The following is a 16971-nucleotide window of genomic DNA, read 5'->3' as shown; positions in this document are numbered from 1 at the left end:
GAGTTTGTGGGAAAAGCTCTCCATGATTCAACTTCCTCCAGATCATAATGGGCGTTGCCTTCCCAACTTCTCTGAAAGGTGTGGCGAGTTTGGCTCACTGTGAAATTCCTCATCTGACACCGACCCTGTCCTCTCAGGTAAGAAGAAAAAGTATGATTTTCTGTCGTGTGATTGTAGTCTTTATGGACGAAGCATACGTCTTTATTTACTGTCTACTGTCTGTTCCGTGTCGCTGATCGAGGAAATTGTTATTTCGACTGCAGCAGTCGACGTAGACTTTCTAACGTGACCATGTTGGATTACTCAACCGTTAACTGTGGAGAAAAGGAGAGTTACTGAGGATTTAAACAGAGACCTTTTCAAGAATAATGATCCAGCGGATGTGTTTATGTTACCCGAAGTGGCTGCCAAGTCAACTAAGGATGAAATGCAAGAGACGTGTGCTGATACGTGATATCACTAAACACTCTGATATGAAGATGCTGATATTTTATGGTCTTTTTCCTCCTCCCTTGTCTCCAGTTTGAGACTTCTGTAAGACCACAACCATGTCTGTGTGGGTGAGTACTTGCAGGCTATCTATGAGTGCTGATATGATTTAAATGAGAATTAAAGACTCAAAATATGTGAAAATAAAGGTGATAATTGGAGCATATTTGTTGACTTGTATTGTAGGATGACTTGGACCTGCTGTTAGAATCCCCCTCCTCACTGACTGTGACAGTAAGTTGGATATACTTGTAGAAATATGTAGATGATGGATAGTGACAAAAAGAAAAGCTTGAAATATAAAAATATTGATCAGGGAACAACATTACTTATATATATATACATATATATATATATATATATATATATATATATATATATATATATATATATTAGTGTTATCTTCCTAATCATTTGAATATATATTTTATAAAGCACTTGCAATGTATTATTAAATATTTATCAAATGAAATATTCTGTTCTCTTCTATTGACAAATATACTAATTATTGATGTTTGTCATATATTGTGAAAATATATCACTATATATTTTCCATAGAAATATCTAGTGATACATACTAAATATATTTTAAAGGTGCAGTGTATAAGAATTGGCCACCTGTCAGAACAAATAGGGCACATCACAGGTGTAACCACTAAATGCTGCCAACAGAACCTGCCTTATCCACCTGGTGCCATCAGACTTTATAACGCACACACACTTTAAACTGCACCTTATCCTCTTGCACTTTATCTCCCACTTACATTTACTCCTCGATACCTCAGCATTTTATTTTATTTACCTCAGTTAAACATACTTCAATTATATTTTATGATACATTCTTAAAGCAAAATGACAATGGATATTGGCAGAAATTGTCAGATACATGTGTACTCCTTCCATATATTACATTGTATTTTTCAGTAAATGTCAATGTGTGTTTGTTCTGTCAGGGTCCTGTACATGAACTTGTGTTATTGCTTTATATGTGCAACTGGTTGATTCATTGTTATGTGTGTGTTTCTGTGTTTCTCAGTCCAACACAAGAGGAACTGTGAAGGACAAGGCAAACTTCAAAGTGGAGGAGGACGTGTCTGCGCTGAGGAAAGCCATAGAGGGCATTGGTAAGTTAAGAGTTATCAGTATTATCAGTCAAACATGTAAAGCAGTTTCATCATACGTTACTAACTCTGTCAGTTAGTAGGTATCTGTAGGTTGTAAACCCATGAAGTCTACCTGTGCAGTGTAAGTGGTAAGCCTGTCTTTGTGTTTATAGGTACGACAGAAAAGACACTGATCGAGGTGTTGACCCAAAGAAGTAACGCTCAGCGTCAGCTCATTGCTAAGGCCTATGAGAAAGCCACAGGAAGGGTATGTAAATTGACTTAGTTTATAAATATTCATTCTGAGTATTGTGCCAAAGGCGTAGACCAAGATGAGCTTCATGATGGTGGAGTAAGATTTGCGTCTTATCAACTTTCCTCCAACAGAAATTAGTAGCTGACCTGGAGGGCGACACTCACGGAGACTTTGAGGACTTGTTGGTAGCCTTGGTGACGCCTACTGCTGTCTATGACTGTCATGAAGTCATCACAGCCATCAAGGTAAGATCGTGTCAAATTGACAGAATCTTTATTGGCCCCACTGACACACCTGAGTTTATATCTGAAGAAATTCTGAAGGACTTTTTTTTTTTTTTTTATTAATATAACATGTACAAAAAAAAAGTCTGGCTCAGTTTAAACGAGACGTCAGGTCGTCCGTAAGGTTGTGATGTCACAACTATACAGTCATCGCCCTCAGCCACCCAAAAAAAAATTATAAACCTAAAATTGAGCATAATGTTTTGTGAAAGTGAACAAATACTAGTTCCACATGTAAGTTTGTTTAAGTTTGTTTGTGTGTATATACTAATAAGTTGCTACTTTGTCTGAAATACCATTTGGTTTCACTCCATTATCATTTAATTCAGGGTGCAGGAACCACAGAGAGTACGCTGACGGAAATCTTTGCCTCCAGATCCAACAGACAGATCAAGGCCCTGTCTGAAGCTTACCTGGCAGGTTTGTGTCTTCAACACAAAAGTGTTTGTAATTTCACCGGTTATATAGTGACTCAGATTATTGTGAAGCCGTTGGCAAATGTTTCTGGTGTAATGTGTCATGATGATTGCGAAATATTCTGTTTTGTGCTTCTTCCTTTAAGAAACTGGAAGATCGATAATTCATGATCTGCAGTCGGAGGTGTCTGGAGATTATGGCAAAACACTGGTCATCTTGGCTGAGGTAGGTGCATTACATTTTAAGAGTGATGTGTTGCCGTAACACCTTCCCAACACATGAGAATCAGAGCTTAAAGCATTACATTTATTATAACCAGACAGCTCTGAACATTCCTATCATAGCGCACAAAATGTGAGGAAATAAATCAACCAGCACCTTGAAAGAAAAGGTTTTATAATCTGAACTGCATTTTTGGAAAGCTTGTCATCTCTGTTAGCAAATTGCAAGCTTAGATGTTGAATCCTGACAAGTATATTAAACGTGCCCTTCAAAAAGTCTCATCTCTTAAATGTAGATTTATTCGAAGTCTTCTTCTGGTCCTCCTCACAGGGAAAGCGGGACGAGAGCACCAATGTGGACGCTGCCAAAGCTAAAGCAGATGCTAAGGTATAGACTGAATTGTTCATCGTGTGTAGTCAACCTGTTTTTCTGCCTGTTTCTCAAGCACATTTGTCTGTTAATTGATGAAATACTGCACAGCAACCATGTGGCTAATGTGGCAACAGGAAACATTGCATATTACTTTATTTAGTCACACAGCTCTGTAAGTGTGGTATACGCAGACTTCTTCAGTTGTTTGACTTTACACAGTCATGGGGTTTGAAGGCACCACTCACCTCAGATAACACAACTCTCTTGCCAATTCAAGTTTCAGTCGAGTTTTCCTATGTTCGTCTGTTGTATTTCAGCCACTGGATTTGCCCCTAAAACTCCTTTTTATATATAATCTAACGCTGTATGTATTTTAACACTCAATCTCATTCCTCCCAGGCCCTGTATGAAGCAGGAGAGAAGAAGTGGGGGACTGATGAGGCGAAGTTTATTGACATCCTGTGCCACAGGAGTATTCCCCAGCTTCGACAGAGTGTGTAGCATCTTACATATTTTTTTATGTAGATACTAATGCAACAAAAATATGTTTAAAGAGTTTACAGCCATCCTTGCAGCTAATGCAGCTAAGGCACAACAGTGGTTTGAGCTAAAAGCTAACACGCTCGTGCAATGTTAGCATGCTAACATTTGTTAATTAGTAATATACACAGAGCACAGCTGTGGCTGATGGGATTCTCATTAGTTTTGCAAAGTATTAAGTTGTAAATCAAATAATTCGACAAGTACACATTTTTAACCTGGCGATGGTGCTAGATAAAAGGTATGGATCAATTATTAGGATTCATCCTCTGGGCATCATGGATACCTGCAGCAAATTTGATAGCAATCCATCCCATAATTCTCAAGATAATTTACTAAATGCTAAAAATGTGAAGTGGTGGCAGTACAAGTAAAAGTCAGGGAATTGACAAAGTCGGTAGGATTCCTCCTCTGGCGAACACAAAATTTCATGTCAACCATACATGCAACTCCAATAAAATAAATCCATGTCTTTCAACAGGAGAATAAAAGTTGTATTCAAATCTCTCTCTTGTTTTTCTAGCTCTGGTAGAGTACAAGGCCATTAGTAAGAAGACTCTGCAGGACAGCATTGAGAGCGAGATGTCTGGAAACCTGGAGAAGATCCTGGTGGCTATTGGTGAGAAGAATGTGTTGTGTTGTCTCCCTGTTTATATAATATAATGTTAATATAAATCTAATTTCATTTGTTTTTTTCTAGTTAAGTGTGTGAAGAACGTTCCTGCATACATGGCTGAGAGGCTTTTCAAGAGCATGAAGGTAAGCTGTACAATATGTCCATCTGTATCATCAGGGCCTTTAAAATCCCGAAGCCTGTAGTTACACAAGAGGCTCCCAAAACAAAATCCACATATTGTTTGGCCTTTTTAGCCACACCATACAACTGTATTGGCCCCCAGTGGTGTGGAAAGGAATGTTAAGCTGCTGTTTTGTAGCTGCTGCTTTGACTAAATGTGCCAACACGCTTTAATGTGAATAACCAAAAAACATGCAAAGCTGCACATACTGTAGAAGCAGGATGATGTATGTTAACATGTAGCTGGGTCCAATATGTGGCTTTCTTTCCATAATGTTAATTTGTCCAGGGTCTGGGAACCACAGAGTCCACTTTGACCAGGATACTGGTCAGTCGCTCAGAGATCGACCTGATGGACATCAGAACCGAGTACAAGAAGCTGTTCGGAGTTTCCCTCTACTCCCAGTTAGAGGTCAGTACACACGCCCACAGATAACAATTAAACAATCTTATCACGCTCTACAGAATTGATCATCAAAGCCCAATGTCGTAGGGTCTTGGTTGCAGACAATGGACAAGAATTTACCCCCGCTGTTTAGACGACATGTTTGTAAAACACAAACATGATTTCCTGCTTCCCTCACCCCCTTTCTTCTCTCATGTTTCTGTAGTCTGAAGTGTCGGGCAGTTACGGTAGTGCCCTCAAGCATCTATGTGGCCAGGACTAACTCCTCCCTGCTGCTGGTATGAAAAACGTGGTGTGAAGTGAAGCTTTGCAGATGGGAAGAGGAGCCGCATCTAAAGACCAGGATGACCAGCCGCTGACCTTAAAATAAGCATCATACTGATACGTTAGCTTGAGCTTCCCCCATGATATCTGGAACTAACACACTAGAAATGCCTCTTAATGTGGAATCCCAGTAATGTTCAGCCAGACACTGATGTTTTAGACTGCAGACTGAATGATTAACACATAAGAAGAAGCTGTCATTCGTGGATATGAAGATGTTGTTGAATGTCTTTTTGAATATCTTATATTGTTTGTATTCCATGTGGCTGATAGCTATCGAATATGTATAGTTCTTGTATATTGTAACACAAACAGCATAGAAAATGCCAACATACACACAATAACTAATAATGTCATACCTTTCACATTTTAAGAAAATAAAACATTCTATTATTTGATGTGAGTGAGTAAAGAGACGCAAGACGACACCGTGCTGTTTATATAAAAATACGTATTTTATTTAATGGTTTTGTTGATGTTGCTGTAACCGACTCCTACACACGTCATCAGGACTTTGTCTCCACCTTTTCTTTCGTCTTCTGAAGGCTTCTGAACCTCAATCTTGAACATAATCTGGAAGAAATCTTTAATGTGTCTGAGGAACTCGATCCTGAAGGACAGAGAGAGACAGAGGGAAGATAGTTAGTAATATGATGAAATATACTCTCTTAGCTAGGATTTCAAACACTTGTAAAACAAGGGCAATTTATATACAGAAACATAATCGTAATTGTGCAGATAATGCACAGGTTTATATTTTTTAATAAACACGACTGAGGGAACAGGCTGTGTTGCCTGTCATCAGCATTACCTGAGTAAGAGGAGCAGTGTATTGTGATGGCACTGCCAATCTTCAGTTATCATAGTACTGTACTTGAGAGGGACACAGCACCGGTACCATGATAACTGAAAATGGACAGTTCATAGTTCGCTCCTCATACTTGATGACGACCACGTCTGAAATCAACTTCCTGTTTCATTGTTTGTCTATTTTTGTTTGCTTTATCGTTAAACATTATCCACAAACAGTTTACGAGAAAACAATGTAGGTAAAACACATCTTGGACTGTAAATAAATTAATTCATCACACATTCACCGAGCAACTCTGTGTGAACTGGCGCAGACTGTGTAAATGCACGGCTGGCCAAGTCCCATGATGATGCATACATTCAAAAGTATGTGAAAAATTTGTGAAGAAAAAAAAATACATTGATTTTAACTGTGGCCTGTTAGTTTCTACTGGTCTAAACCCCTCGAGCCGCTGTGTTCCCTATTTTATTAAAGCAGCTGCAGGGTTCAGCTTGTTCCAACAGGCACTGAAGGATACAAAAGTATTCATAAAATTGTGAAGAGAAAATGTTACTAATGTCTTAACATTGCTATATGGTGTTTTACAAACCTTGAACCTGGGAATGTTAAAGTAAGGTTCAGTGTGTTTAAACAACAAGTCCAACATGCATTTTCAGAATAGGCCAACTGCCGGGTCTGCTGGTGTACATGAAAACAACAAACTTCTCATTGCACAAGCACCTTGTTTACCATGAACTGCAGCATCTTGTGTGCATTCACAGCAACAACTGTTCGGTGCATCGCAACATTAAATTTAGGTAGAGCTGCAACGGTTAATCAATTTGTTTTCCAACTATTTTGACAATCAAGCAATTGGTTAAGTTTTCTTTACAGAAATAAAGTCAAAAATCTCTGATTCCAGCTTCCTAATTTGAGTTTCATTTTTCACCATTTCAGACATTTTATAAACCAAACAACTAAAAGATAAATCACTAAAATAATCAACAGTTTAATCGACAGTGAAAATAATCAGTTGCAGCCCTACATCTGGATGTGCATTATTTTTTTTAAATCAGGTATTTTTCGGTGACAATCAGTAAAAAAATAATGTTAAACAAGCTAATGTGTATTTATTGCCGCTGTTGTTTATTTGCCCAGCATTTTGTGCCCTACATTGCGATGAGAACTTTGAAACATGGTCACTTGCCAAGATTGGACGAGTAAAAGAATAACAAAGTGTCAGGCTCGATATGTTCCACATTTGGACAAAGTGCATGTGTCGAACAACTTATGAATAAGCCAAGGGCCTGGAGGGGGAGGGAGCTTTGTGTGTGTCTATTACTGAATGACAACGCTTACGTGTATGGGGAGAGGGGTCCGAGCAGAACCTTCGACACGTCCTGCTGGCCAAGGGTCATCAACAGCAGCGCCAGGCTTTGATTGGATGAATCCACGCAGCCACCCTAAAACAGATGAAAAGGAGGGGCATCGTGTTTCAGCAACGAAAACAACAGAGACATACGTCATGGAGGTGGAGATGTTTAAAAAGAACTCAGCAACCCCTCCACAGAGGATTGATTATCTCAGGGGGAACACTGATAGCCATCTACACCTTTTTTTCAGCTCTGGACACAAATTTAAAGTCTTAACTCAAACCTAGTTCAATAACAACAGAGAATAAGTTTTGTTCCTGATCTTAATTAAAAAACGTAGGCCCAAAGCTACAAGTATGAAGCATTTTGAAAGAATCTGTTCAGAGTTTTGTTGTGGTTTTAAGTCAGAGGAGGAGACCAGGACAAGATGAATGTCGTGTTGCTGCAGGCTCTGGCTACAAGTTGCAACTCTGCATTTCTCGCTTAACTCACATGACACCTTCTACAAATTCAAATATCCTGTTGGTTGTTTTCTCTTCCTTGTTCACAAATAATGCTCGCCCTTTGCCTCCTGCTCCCCTTTTCCTTCAACACAGAGGACCCTCTCTCCGTGTCCAAGTGATCACATGCCATCATGATTGCTCGACAACAGCTATGTGCTATTCACCAGGCTGTATGAAGAGGCCCATGCATGACTGGACACACCCAAGAACATTTTATAAATACAAAATTAACTTTAAAATGGCTGTCCATCCTGTGATTTTGTCCGTTTAAGTTAACACAAGGTTACTTTCTGCGGGACGGTCATGCAGTATTATGGCATCGTGACAGCTTGTCAGCAGGAATATGATTCAATTACATAATCATATCACCGACATCACGGCGAGACTATGGTGACATTGTATTTATTGTTGATGAGGCAGAGATCTGGCTAACTGCATTCCCTCTGCAAGTGGATGTCCATTTATCAAACCTGGTATGCTGTAGATAAAAAAAAAATAAAAAATCCTTCATGAACACTATTTTACTCTATTAACAAGCCTTTGGCGGTTTAATGCACAAAGTAAGTCCATCTTTTAATAAAAATAAGTTTTCTGTGTACATCTCCTGTCTAGATACATGATTCACATTTAACCTCAAGACATTCGAATAATCATACTTAAAGCAGGACAAATGTAACTTCCTCGAGAAATATAGTTGACTGCGTTGACACCGAGTCTCATCCCTAGCTTGTCAAATACTGACACTTTGGGTTGTCAGTTACATTTTGTTGCTCTAATTTAGCTCGAGTAAAAACTCAAAAAAAGACTTCATGTAGAGCAAGAAATTTTAAAGGAGGTTTAATCCAAACCCCAAAAACATTTCTCTAATATTTTCCACAAAGTTAGCAGCACGGAAAGTGTACTAGTGAAATAATATTGCGCCTGAGCACCTTACCGTTTTTGTGCTGCTGTTCTGGGCTACAGAGGTTCAAACAATTTAAATCTTTACTGACCAGTTTCAGGTTTTGAAGGTTTTGTTTGCCATGTACTTTTCAACAAGCAGCTTCATTTCAGTACGAGAGCATAACACTTTAATTACACAATTCCTAACAGCTAGTTTCAGGCCCTGCCTTCCAAAGAAACCATGAGACAGTTAGGATCTGCAGCCACGAGCCGGGCACAAGGCCTCATCGACATCGGAAATGACAACCCCCTTTCAACTATCAAATTGGAAAAAAAAAAAAAAAACTCAAGCGAGTTCTATGATGAAATGAAATGTCAAATCAATGATCAACTTTACAGACTGAGCAGGCGTCAATCTGTAAAACTGCATAAATAATTGAGAGGATACCAGCAGAGTGAAATAAAGAAAGGAGAAATCTATGTATGAGAGCAATGGGTTAAGACCAACAACTTCTTTTCTGTGGATTGATTTGACCTAATTTGACACCATTCTTACCAAACCTAAATTTAGTGAGACCTCCCTACAGCAATACAAAATCAAGTTTTCAGCTATACCAAGTTTAACAATACATTTCCCAAATGTCTTCAGACTCTTTTTTTAAACAACTATGGTCGTTTTTACATAAAGCTCTCAAGCTGAATATAATCACATAAATAACAGACACTGACTGAAAAAAAAACCAACCCAACAGAATTTCAAGAGTGCACCGCTTACATCAGCTCCTGTCCAGTGTTGATGTTGCTCCCAAAAACAAAATGTCCATCGAGTAGCGTTGGTTTACTACAAGACGACTGTACTGATTAACCATAAAACAAACAGACGCGCACATGCAGAGCACCCATGCCCTTTATCGTGGATCCAGCAAATTTCTTTTTGCCGTTTTCAAAAATTAACTATTCCAGCACAAGACACATCCATTTTACCCCCTTTCTCTTCTTCTCTGCTGTAGCCGTCACCCTGTCCTCCTGCTACAGTTAGGTATTAAAAGCAGCAGTTATTCAAATGCTGTTCAATTTCCAAACTGGTGAATTTACCTGTTCCACGAGCTGCTGTGGCTTTAGTTAAAAAAAGGAACAAAATGGATTTTTAATCCACCACCCTCCGACGCTGCTACAGAGAGCTGTTAGCGGCCCACTCTGTTGCTTGGAGTTAAGAGGATGCATCCAACAATATTCCTGCTTCAGAATTAATCAGCACTACCCTGACCAGCTAACTGGACTCACATGGTTCATATGAGAGGCAGAGCCATGCGGAGGCAAAGTGAAGTCACAGAAGCACTGAATCTAATTGGACACATTCTGATGAAGTGGGCTCTTTTTCCTCCGTGACTATGTGAAATTTTTTTGTGCCTGAATAACTCTTTAGAAACAGCCAAGTTACACGATCTCACACCTACTACTATAAGTCACAGTTAGGTAGAAATATATAGGAACATAAAGTGTGACTTTGTGAGGGTTTTTTTTCCCAATGGCCACAAATGTAACTGTAGATCTTCACTCACAAATTCCTCATTTATCAAGCCTGTTTGAACGAACACTATTCAGCTGACACATCACCGAATCAACAGTAACACTGGTGAGTCTCTGACCTCTGCACAAAATCTGTGACTTGGAGTAGATTCAGGAATCCCAAACTGTTTAATAATAATTAAGACTTTATAAAATAAATACACAAATGAATAAATTGTGTGACAAAGTGAAAAGTTGTGTGACAATTTAAGAAATTATGAAAATTAAACTTATTGTGAAATGTTAATTCTTCACCATTATTATTTTCAAAATAGTTTCTTTGTACCTTTTTAATTTTATCAGGGACAATTCAAAATGTTAAAAATACCAACATTTAAAATTTCATACTGGCACTGTCATCAAGGACGCTTTTACTTTGTCAATTTTTATTACAATGAATAACAAATAATAATAACAAAATATTTCATTTCAATAGATTGTTGTCGTGTTACTGGAATTTCTAGCTTCGATACATGATTTGCAAAATATCGATATGCGATACCATGTTTGATACCACGTGGAAAAACTGATACAACTTGATCTTTTTAAAAGATAAATATCACAAGGCTCGTGTCCTGTCCGTCAAAAACAACCACATCTAATTTAATTTATTTTCGGAGCTGGTGGGTTTATGTGGGCACGACAGTGTGCACCGTTCAACTCGTTTCAAAAATTCAGAATAATTTTGTATAAATATATTGATATTTTTAACAACACTAAATCATATTTCTAATATTGAACACTTTGAAGATTCATTGATTCCTGTCAAGGCATAGTTATTATTTACTTATCTGTTTATTCAAATAATTGTCATATAATAATAAAAACAGATCCCTTTTGTGTTCTTATTTGTATGGCTATACAATTTACTGACTTAAAAGTGTACTGACATTTTATATCATATTAAATGAGAGACTTTCCAACAAACCGTCAGTAAGCAAACATGAGAATATAAATCTGGCTCTACCTTGTCTGTGTGCTTTAGTTGTCCTATTGTCTCCACCTACAACAAAGTAGTTTGAATTCTGTTCTTTCAAACCTAATGTCGGAGAAACTGCCTACATAGCAGGCTGTAGCATCGTTCTTGAAGATGAGAAAATGCCTGATAAAAACATCTGATTTGAACTGAAATACCCTCCAGTTGCTTTCTACATTGTGATTCAGCCCACAAACAGTTTCTCAGTTGAGTTCCAGACTGGGGTGATTACCAGAGAATGTGGATAAACAAGGGCAGAAAATGTCATTGTTGCTGAGATAGCAGTATGTCCTGGCCGACTGGTATTCCCCAAGAATTTGGATTTGTCTGGTGATATACTGCAAACTGATTCTCCAGATGCTTTGGGCGGGGCAATTAAGACCTCATATCAACTTTCAGTGATAATGGAGATTTTAACAGCAGTGGAAACCCCAAAAGTTAAGTTTCACTATCGTATGTAGGGCAAGTTTGATATAAACAAAAAAATGAATTCTCAGCACACAAGTTCACAAAAGTATATCTCTTCAAACATATCCCATAATAAATTAGTGTTGGATTTCTTCCGTAAACTGTTATCAGACATGTGGGAGATGACACAGGCAGGTACCCATGAATGCCTGCTTGTACTTGTAATTAAACAGGACAGGGTTGGTATTCTGAATGGCAGTTGCTTTGTAGATTAGTGAGGTGATGAAAGAACCCTGCAGTTTTAGTGCAACGAAAACACAGACAAACATGACGCAAAATAATGTAACGCCTTGTGTTTGAGAATCCTCACTGCCAACACAAAGCACATTTTCACAGACTGCTATTGCGAATCAATATTGAGCCGTTTTCCATTAAAAAGCTATTTTCGGATGCTTATGGGTACAAAGCCTTGTAACGATATCTCTGGCTGTTCGCAATGATAAACATATTGTATATCCTTGTCACAGCAACATCAATACGTAGAGTCATTGACAGAGGGGTTATATGATGAAAAGATGAAATGCACACAGTCATTTAAATTTTTCCAAATTTCAGATTCAAAATCAATCTGAAACCATGACTATTCTCCTAAACAACTGACCCAATCACAACAGTGACATCAGTCTGTATGTCTGTGTGTGTGTGCTGAATGAAGATGTGCTGTGTGAGGGTCTTTGCGGTACCTACCCGATGTACCTCCTCCAAAAGCATTTTGGCACAGTTCCTGCCGAGGTCCTCCGGTAGCATGGGGTCCCCCTGCCCCTGCGGCGTGGACGACATCTCAGCACTGAGGAAAGAGCCGTTCAGGGTCTCTGCCACCAGGGTCAGCCCGAAACCTGGAGACCTGTGTTAACAAACATGGATGATTTTGTATCCTTCTCTGTATCACTGAAACTTTGCTTATACATGAACAAGTTTCTGCATTTTAAACTGTAGTGACAAGACTAACAATAACGAATCACCCTGTCCACTATTTAGAAATTAAGAAAATAATCGACACTATTCAACAATGACAATACTCGTCAGTTCTGATACTCACTTGCCAGAGTTGGCTCCTTTCATGTGGTCGGTGTAGATGTAGATGTCTGGAATGAACTGGTTGAGGACGCCCCTCGTTGACTCCACTATCCTGTTGGCCATCTGAGGAGAAACTCGCACTGAATATCTGGTTTCAGACCGTCAAGGATTTTTGATGATTCCGACAATATTCACCGATGAAAACAATGATTTCAACTTCAGGTTGAAAAGGAGCACATTGTGTGGTACCAAAATCCAGAAAACAACAGAGTTTAGTTTTGGCATTCATGACATGATTGATACCGTAGAGTTTAGTCAGTTAATTGATTAGACAGGAATTTGTTTGGTGGCTATTGTGAAAATGGATTTATTGTTTTAATTTCTGGGCAAAAGTCCAAAAAACAATCGCATCCAAGTTTCTCCAATGTGAGGATTTGCTGCTTCCAGACGCTTGAGCTGTTGATCAGACAAAACAAGACATCTGAGGCTGTAACATTGGGCTTATGGATATTCTAAAATTGACAGATTTTGATTAATCACTATTTTCTCACATTTGTACTCAAATAATCATGAGTTATGACCCTAAAAGACACAACACAATTGAACAAAATCAAAAAGATTTTTAAGTGACAATCTGTATCACTCCAGCTTTGTTCACAGAAGAAATAAGGCCATGACTGCGAGCCTGAGAAGGATACGCCACTCCTCTGATCCTCTTGATCTTTCCTGGGTCAGTCAGCTGCACCGGCCTTATGGTCCTGCGGACAGGACATGTGAAGGCTACCTCTCCTCCCCCACCGGGTGCCATCCCCCTCTTCACCACCTGAGGGTGCAGCAACAAAGAGAGGATGAGTTATTTTCAAGCAGCAGCACTATATTTGAACATAAAATTAATATCTATACATCATGCTTATCAACACGCCAGCATCGTGTCCTCACCTTAAGATCGAAGCCCTCTCCATCAATACCAAACTGCTTCATCAGAGGAAGGGCTGTGGTTTTCAGCATGTCGACCTGCAGGAGGCAGAGTGATTAAATCCTTTAAACATTCTTCTCAGTCTTTCAAGGCTTCAAGATGGAAAGTATCTCATAAAAGACTGCCAGGACGGGAGTCTATAACGGATTTGTCTACCAGTTGGCCTCAGAGCGCCATCCACTGGGCTAAGGAGGTAGAGGTATTGCCAAATGGTAAGATTAAATTCAAAATGTGTTTATTTTTTGGAAATATACAAAGTTTGTTATCTTTTATCAAAATATGCTCAAGAATTTGCATAATAAAAAAACTAGGGCTGCAACAAAAACAAAAAAAATGTCTTAACAAATTAAAGAACATCATCAGAGACAAACATGTTGTACATGTTCGCCACTTCTGGTTGGGTCAGCTCCTTCGAGTGCATTGACACAAAATGGCATGACATCCTGTCATAGCTTAGGTTATGCTTTCTCCTTTTTCTGGTGTTTTTATAAATTATTTGGGAAGGTGGTCCTCAGAATCGTTCTTACCATTCACAAGGAGCCTTAACTTAGACAAAGGGCTGAGAATCAGTGCTACAGTAGATCATTCCTCATCACGGCAACAAATGGTGACGCGGTTCACTGTTTCCATAGCAACACCTCTCCTCCAGTGTCTGCGCTTCTTCTTTTAACTGCTTTCTCATCTCTGGTTTGTTGACATTACCCACTAACCAGTGCAGCTCATCACAAAGAGCAAAAACAAGGGCTGATGCAGTGGCTGAGGCTGGCTTGCTATAACAACACGTCAAACATGCAAACATTTCAACTCTCTCTCAAGTCAATATACAAACTTCTGAGTTGATTCAAAAGCCCGACCATGACAAATTATGTTATGTTCTAAAACTACACCTGACGTCAAATATATGGTTTGTCAGGACACCAACTTTCCTAAATGCATGTAGCGATGTGTGCACTAGAGGGCGGTGTACATTTGGATTTGCTAGCTGGGCATTTTACCCAGAAATTACTATGCAAATAAGTTTCTTTGCAGAAACTAGTTACTGCTTACTACTGATTAATCTTACTAATGAGTTACTGACATCTACAACTGTCAAAAGTGAGTCTTATTGGAAAGTGTAACACACGTAACCATTTATCAATATTACTGATAGCAATATTACTGAAAATGTCAAGGCAAACACAATCTTCAAAGCCTTAGTGTATGAATCTGGTTATCTGATATTTTAATTTGATTTGCCAAATGATATTTAACAGTACATACTTACTGTAAAGTGGTAACAAATGAAGACACCAAATTATCTACAATAAAATACCACACATATGTGTCCTCACCGTCGGGTCACGTGGGTCGTTGGTGACTCCCCTCAGTGTGGCCTTCAGAGGAGTCTTCATGAACGGAGCCAGCATGAGAAGGGCCTCCAGATAGTAGCCGATCGAGCGCTGCGTGTTGCAGTCATGTTCTACAGAGCCACCACTTAACAAGCCAGGCTGGTAGAATAACACAGTACCTTGTAAAGAAAGACACGGGGCCAGACAGGGAGGTGAGTCCATAAAGTAGTGGATGGGTTTTTATAGTTTTGTTATAATATAGTCAACTGAAAACAAGGGTTTTGTTGCATGTGCTTTGGTTTAAAGGGGCACCATGCAGTTTTGGAGAAGAAATTCAAACTCTGAATTTTAAAATGTCCATAACTGAATAAACAAGCTGTTCTCAGTGGAAAATAAGGTCCCAGAACACTGTTTGAAGCTAGAAAGGTGGCAGGGTCCGCCACACATAAACAAAGTTAAACCGTATGAAATTGTGTTGTCCTTTAAGATCAGTTTGTTTATTTAGTTTGATCAGGAATAGCAAAAAGGCTACCTCTTCTGATTAAAATGTCTACATATTGCTCCTTTAAATGAAGAAAAACACTTAAGAAATTACAATTACAATGAATTAATCATTTTGGCAAATTACAATTTGTTAAATTTGACAGAAAATGAAGCCTTAGTTAAGATTTCTGCTTGTTAACGCAGCCAACTGAGGTTTCACCATGTAAAATAAGAATACAGTGATATTATCCGACATCATAGGCAATTTAGAGCAAAAGAAAAACCCTGAATTATATGAGGGAAGCCAAATAATGCGTATATTCATATATTCATAATCAAAGTGGCTGTTTGTTGGTGTTGAACAATGCTAAATCTCAACACTCTGCAATCCTCTCACAGTAAATAGTAATCAGAAAAACCACCCCGTCTGTGACAAAAGGTAATATTACAGTCACACCCTGATTGTTAACACTCACCTGTTTGGTTTATCTCTATTCTGGAGCCATTGGTCACTTTGTCTAGCAGTCTGATGAAGCTGGCCTCAAAATCTGGAGAAGACAGACATGATTTACTCAAAGGAAACATCTCCAAACAGCTGTGATGTGACTGAAAGCCTTGTTTTCTTACATTAAACCCAAGTGTATCTAAACTTTTTTTTAATGTCAACAAGTAGATGAGGGTTAACTAATGCCTACGTTTAATATTTAACGTTCATTTCCAAAACATATGGATTGAAATAAGTGGATTTAAATGTTCTTGCATCCACTGGGGGAACTTCTGACAATCCTCACTCACATATGTGAACATAAATCACTCAAATAATCACAGTCAGAGCTCTGTGAAGAGATGTTTTAATGCTCTGGACTAGCAAAATAAAGACACAACTTTGTAAGGTTAAGTAAAATTGCATTTAAGTCACATTTACACTACTATCCCATCATTTCCCCCACCTCCTACGCCCAGTGGTAAAACACACTCCCAACTGCGTAACAGCTAGCTCGTTAGCCGCCGAGCTAACTGCGACGCCACATGCAGAGTGAAGCTGCGACTCACCGCGCAGCCCCGGGTCGTCATCTTTGGACCTGATGTTCTTGATTTTAACGCGCTTCCCGCTGAGTGTGGACAAAACTAGCCGCTGTCTGAAGAAATTGCAGCCGTCGTACGCGAGCCCGTGGCTTGCCATGTTATTGTTGTTTCTGCCTGGCGTCAGTGGAAATCCACGTGTGTTTGTCCAGGAAGACGTTGGTGGGAGGCGAGGATACGGCAGAGGAGGAGGGTCAAAAATGAGTTTTTTAAGGGTGCATCGCCGCCGTTTGGCCACGAGATGGCGCCAGATCACCATTCATTGAAAAAACATGTGCGTTGCTTAAAGGCACAAAACGTGATCGAAGTGTAAA

The 16971-nt window shown here is 39.0% G+C and overlaps 2 protein-coding genes across 2 annotated transcripts; one reads left to right on the top strand and one right to left on the bottom strand.

Annotated features, from left to right (window-relative positions):
- Window positions 1-48: 48 nt before the first annotated feature.
- anxa3b (annexin A3b) lies at window positions 49-5607 on the top strand. Its single transcript, XM_084339671.1, has 14 exons — window positions 49-137; window positions 523-560; window positions 676-723; window positions 1526-1613; window positions 1766-1860; window positions 1980-2093; window positions 2462-2552; window positions 2695-2774; window positions 3102-3158; window positions 3543-3636; window positions 4207-4302; window positions 4384-4442; window positions 4769-4891; window positions 5091-5607. The coding sequence occupies exons 2-14, from the start codon at window positions 549-551 to the stop codon at window positions 5145-5147; spliced, it is 1014 nt and encodes a 337-aa protein (XP_084195797.1). The 5' UTR covers window positions 49-137; window positions 523-548; the 3' UTR covers window positions 5148-5607.
- A 33-nt stretch (window positions 5608-5640) lies between these two features.
- Window positions 5641-16860, bottom strand: rcl1 (RNA terminal phosphate cyclase-like 1). The gene is made up of 9 exons (XM_084339669.1): window positions 16628-16860; window positions 16051-16122; window positions 15095-15270; window positions 13727-13801; window positions 13486-13610; window positions 12810-12935; window positions 12458-12614; window positions 7359-7462; window positions 5641-5819 (listed from the first exon to the last, which is right to left on the bottom strand). The coding sequence occupies exons 1-9, from the start codon at window positions 16755-16757 to the stop codon at window positions 5666-5668; spliced, it is 1119 nt and encodes a 372-aa protein (XP_084195795.1). The 5' UTR covers window positions 16758-16860; the 3' UTR covers window positions 5641-5665.
- Between the last annotated feature and the right edge of the window lie 111 nt (window positions 16861-16971).

This window comes from Pagrus pagrus, assembly GCF_965226575.1.
Source record: "Pagrus pagrus genome assembly, chromosome: 19".
Taxonomy (NCBI): domain Eukaryota; kingdom Metazoa; phylum Chordata; class Actinopteri; order Spariformes; family Sparidae; genus Pagrus; species Pagrus pagrus.
This window is presented reverse-complemented; position numbering and strand designations above follow the sequence as displayed.

Coding starts and splice junctions, on each gene's coding strand:
- anxa3b (XM_084339671.1), top strand. Junction 2,094..2,461: donor AAGTCATCACAGCCATCAAG/GTAAGATCGTGT, acceptor CATTTAATTCAG/GGTGCAGGAACCACAGAGAG. Junction 4,892..5,090: donor CCCTCTACTCCCAGTTAGAG/GTCAGTACACAC, acceptor ATGTTTCTGTAG/TCTGAAGTGTCGGGCAGTTA.
- rcl1 (XM_084339669.1), bottom strand. CDS start 16,757: ATGGCAAGCCACGGGCTCGCGTACGACGGCTGCAATTTCTTCAGACAG. Junction 16,123..16,627: donor TGACGACCCGGGGCTGCGCG/GTGAGTCGCAGC, acceptor TGTCTTCTCCAG/ATTTTGAGGCCAGCTTCATC. Junction 15,271..16,050: donor AATAGAGATAAACCAAACAG/GTGAGTGTTAAC, acceptor TTTCTTTACAAG/GTACTGTGTTATTCTACCAG.